The sequence below is a fragment of the Glycine max genome, chromosome 19, assembly GCF_000004515.6.
Source record: "Glycine max cultivar Williams 82 chromosome 19, Glycine_max_v4.0, whole genome shotgun sequence".
Taxonomy (NCBI): domain Eukaryota; kingdom Viridiplantae; phylum Streptophyta; class Magnoliopsida; order Fabales; family Fabaceae; genus Glycine; species Glycine max.
Genome location: NC_038255.2, coordinates 1,985,444 through 1,996,486, shown reverse-complemented (window position 1 = coordinate 1,996,486; position 11,043 = coordinate 1,985,444). Strand labels below are relative to the sequence as shown.

Genomic DNA, 11,043 nt, shown 5'->3' with positions numbered 1-11,043 from the left:
TGACAAGAAAATGTTTTCAATTCACCAAAAAGAATTATTAATTTCTCTTTTATTTAACGATATTTCTTCCATGTTTAAGTGATATGATAATGAATGTTATAATTTTTTGTTCTTGTTATCATATGCAATCGGTTATGTAACATAAAAAAAATATTACTAATGTATTTTAAATAGTATTAATGAATTTCATATACATCTTATTATTAAGTAGTTTAAAATTATATTGTATTTACCGACATTCGTGTAAAATATATTTAAGAATATTTCCAAATATGTGGCACTTATGATTGCATGGACAAAAGTTTTTTCATCAAGAAATTGTTAATTAAGAGGAATAGGAAATTTATATTTTTGTGGGAACATCAAATTCAAAGTGTCACTCTTATTGTTTATTTGGGTGGGTTTGTTATGGATTTGTGAGAATGGACATTTTGGGATGCTGGAATATGCAATGGAAAGGAGGGTGGTAAACCTTTTCCAGGAAGAAGACTTGCAGAGAGAGGGTGGAAAAAGGTGGACAAGTTGAATTTGATTTTGGGATTTTCTGATACCAAAGCATCAAAGTGAGCCCAACTTTTACGTTTCTAAGTCACTATCCTAGAGTGAGACTTGCTACAACAGTTATATATATTTTCCAGATACAGAAAAATAAAATTGAATTCATGATTGTATATTTAAAAAAAAATTATTATTATTATTAACAGTGCTTAGATTAATTAGCGCGAGATTCTTCTAACTTAATTAATAATTTTAAGTTAAAATCACACTTACTAATACTTGTTAAATACTTAAAATGAGAATTTTATTAATTACCATTTGACTCAAATAAAATTATTCACTGTAAAAATGAATACATATGTTTTGTACTTAAAAAATCCTTAAAGCACATGATTATATGTCAATCGTGCTACAATATTAATAGTTACAAGAATTAACCTTAGAACCTAATATTAGCTATTGGGATAAGTAAGACAAAAGTGGAATTTGATGTATGAGCACCAAATATTTGGTGTCTGGTATTTGAGGCCCCACAAGTGAGATCATTGACTAGAGTCTATGGGCTTCCCAGTCCTTTCAACCAATTTGCTCTTTTGTTTTCTTATCATTTTAAAATGCATATATCTTGTCAATTTTTTAGTATTTGTTTCATTGTAATTAATTTTAAAAAAAGTAAAATATGAAAAAGTATATATATATATATATATATATATATATATATATATATATATATATATATATATATAAAGTCAGATATCATTATTATTATTATAAGATTAAAGTATTCCCCTAGTCTTTATAGTATATCCCTCTTAAGTTTTTTATAAGAAAAGTACAAGTTTTAGTTACTCCACGGCTCCATACATAAATTAATCATCCTAGACGATCAGAAACAGCTGTAGGCATAAGCATCAATCCACCTCCAAAACACAGTAGTATAAAAAGATAATATAATTATCTTTTTAATAATTATTTTTAGTTGTAAAACACTTATTAAGTTATTGGAAAATAATGTTGTATATATGTACCAAAGAAAATCAAGATGATGCTATTTTATTACAACTACTCGTACTAGAGAACATAATCCTTGAGAAAACCTAAGCCAGAGAGAGACTCAAGGTACTCAATGAGTCTTTCTATGTGTGATTGAAACACTAGAGAACATGTTTATGCTATGTGCTCTCCGACAATTCTTGTGACCATTTTTTGATGTGTGTTAAAGTGTGATACTTATTGTGCTTCTCCATGTGTGAAGGTGTGGTGCTATTTATCACACCTTACTCATGTGTTAGAAAGCTCTACAACCCCATTGTGTATGGGTACATTAGGTTTGTGGACATAGGGTCATGACACCATGGCATCGCAACATAATAGCTAAATTTCCCTCAATCATTCTAATTAGTTCAAACATCTTCATTAGCTTGATATTTCTTTAGAGCTTGACCTTATTTTGTGAATATCAATTGGTCTCCTTAATCACATGATGTACAACATCTCAGGTGTCAAGACTAAAAGGAATAGATGCTTGATAAAGTTGGTCTCCTTGGCTAGACTGTCCTCATCCCTTCAAGTGTCAAGTTTGAAAGGCATGAGTGCTTGATAAGGTCAACACCTGGCCAGATAGTTCATAATCCATTAAGCATCGAGCATAAAAGGCATGGACACTTAATAAGATCAAGCTTCCTGGCTAGATGATTCATGACCCTTTAACTGTCCACCCCGAAAGATATGAACCCTTACAATCCCTCAAATGTCAAATTTAAAATGTGTGAACACTTGATAAAGTCAACCTCCTTGACTAGATGATTCACAACCCCTTAAGCGACAAGACTAAGAGACAAAGGCTTAGGATGACAAAAATATATATTACAATAAATAAGACTTAGAATGAATAATATCAAGACTTTTGTTCACATGGATACTTGTTCATATAAAACTACTTAAATATCATCACACGTATATAAATAAGTTACTTAAATTGTAGTATTTTCATTAATGTGTAGATAGATTTCAAGTACTGTTTTTAGAATCATTGTTGATTAGGACAATTATTTTATGCTTCATTTCTTGCATTCATTAATTGATGTATTTTGAATTAATAATTTATTAATATAATAGCTAGTTTTTCTATTTTCTAATAAGTATCTATGAATAGCCACGAAATTAATCAAATTCATAGGTATACCGGTATTGGTATAGGACGGACACATGACAAATTTTTATCTAAGGAGATGAGTGATAGGAGACTACTACTACTCATGCTCACCCGACCTTATTTCCATCCCTAGTGTGGGCACTTGAAAAGGTAGACCTTTAAAGTACCAACAACAATGTCTCAAATATAATTGTTTTACGAAAAAAAGATATTTGTCGGAAAAAAGACACTTTTAGGTTACTTTCAACAGCCCATTTCAAAAAGAACTTTCCGAATTAAAATCTCATCCATTAAACAATGTTTATCCTCAGAAAAGGAAAAGTACATCCAAAAAGAAATGAGATAAAATGTAACACTTATCCTCGTTGACATCCCAAAACAGAAACATCAAGTTGCCTACACAAAAGCATGCGACTTTGCAAATTTGCGTTTACTTTGAACCCAGATAAGAACCAAGTGCTAATCCACCAATAGTGGTTCCTGCAATAAATCCTCCCGACCAAGCATTCTGTACACAGAACAAAGGAAAATGCATGAAGTTCGGAGTCTTGAGTATACCACCAATCAATTAGTCATAAAGTTGTTCTCCTTTTCTTTTTATGCCAAAAGTGAATGAGCCAATGGTTCTAGGGAAAAATTGACCCTCAAATTATGCTACATTTCTAATGCTAACTTACCAAGGTATAATATCATATTTATGATTAAATACAATATAAAATTTTCCTTTTCAATATAAATTACTTTATAATTATTTCTGTCCATTATTTCCCTTATAAAAGAAGGCCACGTAAAATTTCATTTAATTGCCAAAAATACATTGACCTTTAAATAGAAGACTTCTTGAGCACTGTTTATCTAGCTTTTCTATAAAAAAAGCTCTTATAAAAAATCATAGACAAAAACCCAACACCCCCCTACCCCCCCAAACAAAAAGTTGTATAATATAGTATATAGCATATAGATATAGTATATGCTACGAATACTTTGGGAGGAAAAATCAAAGGGCTTACGCTATTTTAAGAAATACGTCAAATGTGAGGCAACATGAAAGCACAATAAGAATATCCAGTGACAATTAAAGTTGAAGTGAAACTTCCAAACTAGAATATACCACGAACCAAAATAATGCTCCATGGTAAGAATTCAAAAATACAGCGTATGGCATATAAAAGGTTATATTTTTAATAACTTGGGAAAATTTATGTCCATTAAACCTTCATATTTTTATAATCACACGTATTTACCTGGAAATTGAAACCACCAGTTACCCCATCAACATTCAGTATCTGCAAAATTAGCATTATTGTATTACCATGCCATAGAGTTATAGTTACTTCTTAAAAAAATTCAATAAAAGACACAAGTTTTAAATTTAAGCTACCTCTCCAGCAAAGAACAGGCGTGAGCAAATTTTGCTTTCCATTGTATTAAGCATAATCTTAAAAAAAAATCAGTTGAATTATATTTCTAATTAATGGAATGGTAGGGAGGAAGAAGGAAAAAATTGAGAAAGAAAGAGAACCTCTGATAAGGGCACACCACCAGCAGTAACAAATTCATCCTTAAATTGACCCTTTGTCAGGACCAAAAAAAAATGTTAAATCAAGGATACACGACAATATTAATATTAAAGAAAGTACAGAAAATCTTACCTTGCCTGTAACTTCAAATACACAGTCCTTTAATAAAGAACCAATGGACATCAATGAACTATTTGAAATGGAAGCCCACAGAATATCTCCACTTAAACCCTACATATGATGAATATTATTTATATAATTTGTAACAATTTTTTTAGCTACAACTCTACATTAATTAAAAAAAATTAGTAATTGCTATAAAACCTGTCGTTCCAACACATAGCTCCAAAATCTTTTTGTTATGCCAAATTCGGGAGGACAGGAATTGAGTACCTTTTGTTTCTGCAAAAGGCACAAGCAAAACAACTTACTTCAATCATTTTTAACACAATTGGCTGCAACTTTGTAGTGAATGGCATCATAGTTGAAATTTACATGGAAATAGTCTTTTTGATCAAACTGATTACATTGAATTAATGCTAGTTTCTGAACACAAGTAAATAAAATTGTGGAAAGGAGAAATTTATAGCATGATTGTAGCTTATCTTGATACAACTTTATACTAAATAATGTAAATCTGTACATGCAATTCCATTTTGTAGATTCATATTAGACATTCCAACTATCAAGCCAAACAAAAATTTTCTTCTCCCTAAGCATACAAGTTCCGTAAAATGTCAAGCAAAGTAAATAGATTTATGCTACAAAAATTAACCAACTGAGAAAAGAATCTTATATATAATCAACTGCCACTTCCAACTTAATAAAGCATAATATAGGTTTGCAGAATTTTGCAGAAGCACTAAAACCATAATTTACCGCATATTGAAGCTTGTGATGAGAAAGAACTGACTTCAAACTTTCCACGTGCAGATCAGGGATAAAATCCACAAAAAGTTTGCCTGCATCCAAATTATAACAATATCTGTAAAAGGAAAAATGAAAATGCTGGAGCACTTCAGAATAGAAAGAGTTCACTTGTGTGAAAATGATTTACAAATCCTACCAAAAGTTACAAACCATAAAAAAAAATTACAAATGAAATGATTTGTAAATAAATTGAAATCCTAAACCATCATCTCAAAACTAGTTTCATACAAGAATTCGTATCAATTTTATAATAATTTTAAAGACTCCAAACACAGGGTATGGGAAAAGATTTTCCTTTACCTTTGTAACCTGAACTGAACAGAAAACGAGCACCCCAAGCAGATAATCGAAGAACAACCGGCCCACTAAGCCCCCAATGTGTAACTAACATGGGACCAACCTAAAATTTCAAAATATTATGTATGTTTTTCACTATTTAATCGGTGGTAATAACAAAACGTACCTGAGTAAGCTGAGGTATATTCCTTTGGACACTATCCAATTTTAGCCTCACTTTAACTTTGGGGAATGTAACCTGACAATTAAGGAAAAAAAATATAAAGGACTAGAAAAGAAATAAAAAAACAGAAAAGAAGCTCATGTTAATAAGAAACAACTCTATAATCACTAAAAAACAGAAAAGAAGCTCATGTTAATTAGAAACAACTCTATAATCACTAATCAGCAATAATGAGTTTGAATCATGAAACCCAAGAGCATGCTTCTCCAATCATGTGCAACTCCATTATAAGCATTTCTGAATCATGTAACAGGTCTAGATGATATATATAGTCAAGCTCATCATCTAAGAAACGAATTGATGCCTGAGGCCAATAGATAAATTCAAAATATGGGTCTTACAAAGTCCAAACTTATGATCAAAGGAAAAAGCTCCACCGGATCAAACCTTCCAAACCCTTCAAGCTTCCTGACCAGACAATTTCTGTCATATCTGCATTTAAAATACGTATGTCCAAAATCCCAATCTTATGAATGGCAGCTACAGGAAGTTACTTCCAATGTTCCATGATCATTTGCATAAAAAATCACAAGGAGTGTGAGCTGCTGCAGTGATGCAAACTTGCTTATTTGCTTCTTGTTACAAATTGCGATGCATTGTACCATTAATCATGTCTTTAACATTAAAAATAGAACACGTCACCTTCACAAGGGCAGTAAACAGCACATTAGCAAAATGATCATGTTCAACAAGGTATGCTACAAGTTCTCTGAAACCTGTCTCCCAAACCCTGACTAAACATTTCAGTACTGGTTGTCCAAGAGATTTGCCAACAAAACTCTTCAGATTGTTTTGGTTAATAGTGTTCCTCATCAGTTAGTTTCACAATAGTAACATTTTCGCCATGATTAGTTCAATTCCAACTTTTATTGCCTTCATAATATCCATAAAATAACTGAGCAACCTATAACCTCAATTGGTCCACTCTAATCACTATGCTGAAGATCCCTGCCAGCAGGTGAAAGTCAAGGGATAGATGAAATCAAATGTAAAAAATTCATTTCCAGTGACAATAAGTGAGCTTTCCTCAGTCAAAAGTCAAAACATTGAGCGCAACCTGTAATTTCTTTTGCACAGTATGGGCATTGGTAACTATCCTTCATTCCCAGCCTCACCTTCCTGCATCACACTTTCCTCTAGTTTAGAAAGTGTGTTTCTACTGTTTCCATTTATTGCTCATAATTGAAAAGGGAGTATTACTGTCAGTTTCTCTTCTATATTTGTAGTGAAATCCAAATCCAAATCCTCATCCTCAATCTTAATCTAATTGGAACTGACATTGCAAACCATTTCCATTTCTAATACTATCCACTTATCATTAACAAACAGCATCCAGGGTGTATTGTAAACCATTCATTGCACAGTTGACAGAGCCTTGATCAGCGAACATTGATTTAAGCTACCCACTGGCATACTCCTCCAAAATGTTACAGAGTTGCATCAGATTTTATCTTTTAGTTGGTAATTTGGTAACCTCTCGTTATTATGTGGAGAAAGTAGCTTGAGTGATACCGTACATCATTCAATGTTTTCTCCTTTCTCAATCTAAAGCTCACAAATGAATGATGGCAACTCCCATTAACACAATAAAAAGTAGATAAGCATGCTTATACAGTTATACTGCAAATCAATACTAAAAAAGTGGCATGGCCAAGAAAAGGGAAAAAAACAATGGTAATGAAAAAGAACCAGAACTTGAAATTTTTTTTAAAACTATACAGTAATAGCTTAACAGATAGATTCTTTACCCCAGACAACTCTCGCAAACGCAAATCTTCTATTTTGAAAGTAAACAAGCTCGGCACTGGATCTACAACTGAATGACCAAGCTGAGATGCAAGAGTATAACCCTGTGACATAAAGAAATTGATTTAAAAAATATGGCATGATTCATGCATCTTAATTCAAATAAATCAATTATACACTACAACCTGACGGCTACTACCACTAGCAATCAATAGATAATCAGCTTCGACATGCTCAGCATGAACAGATGTATGCTGCTGAACCTCAAGAAGGAATTTGCCACTAGATAAAATAGATACAGCTGTTACAGTTTTTCTGGTCTGCACAGAAACTATTTGAGAATACACAGTTCAGCACTGACAAATTGAATGTATATCATGATAAATCCTAAATTCAAATGATTGTAAACAGAGACAAAAGAAGTGGACAATTATGATTTCTAATAATTTAATAATGCATTTCATAGATAGGGATCAAGGAATATGAATTTAACATTTCCAACTTGAACACAAACCATGTTATTGACGAATCATCCATTTTGAAAAGTGGATACTTCAAGTTTATGTAGAACCAAGATAAGTGTAGCAAAGAGAGGGTTACACCGAATTATCAGTAGGAAAGTATATTATTGTATTGGAGGCAAAATTAACTTTTAGTAACTTTCAATTGCTTTTTAGATAATTGTTCAAAGTAAACTATGAAATAGAACAAAAAACAAAAATTTTATGATGTAGCTCGGATTGCATCATTTTACTTGGATTTTAAATCTACCATTTCATATATAACATTTTGACTTAAGAAAATGGCAAATGTTATACCCAAGCGGGATGAAACTGTGGCAGCTATTAATTGCAGATTTAAAATATGTGCCTATACTATAACCATATAACATTTTGGCTTATGAAAAAAGTGAACCTCAAACTAATATTCATATTCACAGAGAAAACAAAAAGACAAAAAGACATGATTCACCAGCTACAAAAATGTTTTATCAGGAGACTGGGATTTAACTTCAGAGTTCAGAGAAAGAGTCACACTGTATAAGTTAATGGAAACATAAGATAAAAGAAAGCTCAGTAGTTTTTAAACACAAGGTTTCATCAACCAGAATCCACATTATGCAAACAACCACAAACATTACTTAAGTCAACATACCTCCCCTTTCCTTCACTTCAGACATGAGGCAATCAATTATAGAAGAAGAACTATTGCTGACTGGAAATACCCTGCCATCATCCTCAACCTAAGAGCAGTTAATCCAAAATAAGAAATGTACATTTGAAAGTTGAAACAGAAACAAGTAACAAGCAGCTTTTTCAAAGGAAAACCTTTAGTTCCACCCCTTGAGAGACAAACCAAGACATTGTATCCACTGGGCCATGCGTATTAAAGAAAGATCCTCTCAGTTCCTTGTGACCCCTCGGATAGTTTTCTGCCAAAATCTACAAACTAATCATATCCCAAACATTTAAGTTACCATTATGATAATCCAATAAAGTAATTAGATGCAAGTAGGACACAGCAAAACAAATATCCAAGACCAAAATCAACACAGATAAAACTGATAGAATGACCAGCTCAACAGCAGTTGATTACAAACACCAAATTAACTTCAGTTAATCCATTCTCTTAAAATAAAATAAAACAATGATCTTAGAAAGGAAAAGTGACATGCTACAAGTGCAAGGTGGTTAACACTTAACAGACTATGCCACAAGAAAACATGTGTGTTTAACTTCAAAAGGAGAGGAGGATTACCATATTGTCAACACAATGTCCATTAGTCACATTGCACCGTCCTCCTCCAGAAACTTTCACCTGCCAATAGTACATTGAGAAGAATGAGAACACTGCAGAACTGAATAGCACGGTAGCATTATTTATCCACATGATATCATTACACAGACCTTGGAGAGAGGCTTTCCCTTCTCAATAACCACCACACTAAGATGGGGTGCTACAGTCTTGGCATGAATGGCTCCATACACCCCTGCTGCTCCACCCCCAACAACCACTAACAGCTCCTCCTTTGACTTCACAACAAAGAACACAACTTTGGAGTCTTAGTCATGTCAAATGGTGTTTGAAAGCATAGTTGGTTAAAATAAAGACAAAACTTATTTATTATCTTTTGAAGGCAATGTTCAAACATTATGAATACTAAGGATCCGTTAGGTAGAGTAGGAAGAAATGGGAAAAAAGTGAATCGAAATGAAAATTTAGAATTAATGTATATTGTAAAAGTGTGAGTCTCACATCATTTTACTGTTTATTTCTCTCTTTTTCCACTCACTCTCCAAATGAAGGCACCCTAAATGTGAATGCCTCTCCCTGCAAAAGTTCAAACCTTGTTTTCCACGTTGCAGATAACACTGTCGACATTAAACATGAACACTTCTCTCTAAAAAAAATTCGAACTTTAGTTCACTATGTTACGGGTACTAACCCCTTCCGCTAGACCCAAGTCGTAACTTTTATACTTTGTAATGCTCTTCAACCAAAATTTGATTGGAATAAGAAAACATTGATAGCACTGTACTAAGCTTTGTTTTGTCTTTTAAAACAACTGAAGCAAAGGATTAAGAAAGAAAAGAAAAGGTACCCACCTTTGTGGCTGGGGAAATGGCAAGGGTAGTGCACCTCCTTGCCCTGGGGGTGAAGAAAAGGTTCATATGTTTGTAGTGAATGGTAGGAAGTAGTGAGGAAAACCCAAGACAGAGAACAGAGTGGTTTGGTTGTCCAAAACCTGAGATGCACTGTCTTACCATAACATATTGCAGAGTCTGAAACACGCCTGCAATACTTGCCATTGTCTCATCATCTCATCGGAGATGCTCCTCGGCAGTGTTAAGTGTGTGTGTCTTTATGTACACATTACGTTTTCCTCACACCGCTCTCAAGTTTTCGGAAATTCTATAAACACCCCTTAGTTTGTAAGAATTTGCAATTCTTTTTAGTTTTGCATTAGGCTAACCCAACCCGTTTTGGATACGATTAATTCATCAAACCAATTTGGATCGAGTTTTTCTTTTATTTATTGTTTGAATTGAATAAGTATGGATTGGATTTGGATTACAAGTTTTTTTATATTAAATTTCATTGAAATTTGGTATAAAAAATAAATAAATAAATCATTAAAACTAAAATCTTAATTAAATGAATGATATGAGAATTAGCTGAGATTTTAAAAATAATAGTATTAAACAATATAAAATTAGTTGAGATTTATTTTATATTGAGACTAACAAAAGGTAATTTTTTTTCTTTTTTATATTTAAGACAAGAAGGAATCTTTTGTGCACATGAAGTTATAGTTCTTTTTGTGCCCTATAGCTTTCATGCCACATGTTTACTAAGGTCAAGACATCAACTATATGTTAAGTTTGCATATAACCTTAACTTAAACTCATTCAAAGAATATGTAAGGCATAAATGATGATATGTGTTTGTTTGCATCTTGTTTAAGTAAATAGTGTTTTTACAAATAAGAGAAATTGGAATAGTAGCTTCGGAATGCAACAAAATGCCTTGCACATAAAATAAACACTTCATAAAGATAGATTAGATCCTAGCTAGGTGCATTGATCCATCTTCAATTACACATAATTTCATAGTGATAGATGAGTTGGCTTGCCTTAAACTACTCTACATTGATACCTTCCACTTCAATTCAT

The 11,043-nt window shown here is 32.5% G+C and overlaps 1 protein-coding gene across 3 annotated transcripts; it reads right to left on the bottom strand.

Annotated features, from left to right (window-relative positions):
- Positions 1-2,920: 2,920 nt before the first annotated feature.
- Positions 2,921-10,225, bottom strand: LOC100802042 (uncharacterized). Of its 3 annotated transcripts, XM_006603663.4 has the most exons (17): positions 10,135-10,219; positions 9,976-10,018; positions 9,277-9,402; positions 9,128-9,187; positions 8,698-8,811; positions 8,525-8,612; positions 7,555-7,700; positions 7,372-7,473; positions 5,567-5,638; positions 5,404-5,503; positions 5,053-5,135; positions 4,498-4,575; positions 4,306-4,404; positions 4,176-4,226; positions 4,035-4,091; positions 3,898-3,939; positions 2,921-3,161 (listed from the first exon to the last, which is right to left on the bottom strand). In XM_006603663.4, the coding sequence occupies exons 1-17, from the start codon at positions 10,188-10,190 to the stop codon at positions 3,084-3,086; spliced, it is 1,395 nt and encodes a 464-aa protein (XP_006603726.1). In that variant the 5' UTR covers positions 10,191-10,219; the 3' UTR covers positions 2,921-3,083. The 3 variants fall into 3 exon arrangements, with proteins under 3 accessions (XP_006603726.1, NP_001241606.1, XP_014626845.1); NM_001254677.2 differs by having other exon boundaries at positions 9,976-10,207; XM_014771359.3 differs by lacking the exons at positions 3,898-3,939; positions 4,035-4,091 and having other exon boundaries at positions 9,976-10,225.
- Between the last annotated feature and the right edge of the window lie 818 nt (positions 10,226-11,043).

What these genes read in the sequence shown, in the direction of transcription:
- LOC100802042 (NM_001254677.2), bottom strand. Translation starts at nt 10,179, where the DNA reads ATGGCAAGTATTGCAGGCGTGTTTCAGACTCTGCAATATGTTATGGTA. An exon ending in GCTATGTGTTGGAACGACAG is followed by an intron (nt 4,405 to 4,497) that starts GTTTTATAGCAA and finishes CATCATATGTAG; the next exon opens with GGTTTAAGTGGAGATATTCT. An exon ending in CTGGTGGTTTCAATTTCCAG is followed by an intron (nt 3,162 to 3,897) that starts GTAAATACGTGT and finishes TTCTGTGTACAG; the next exon opens with AATGCTTGGTCGGGAGGATT.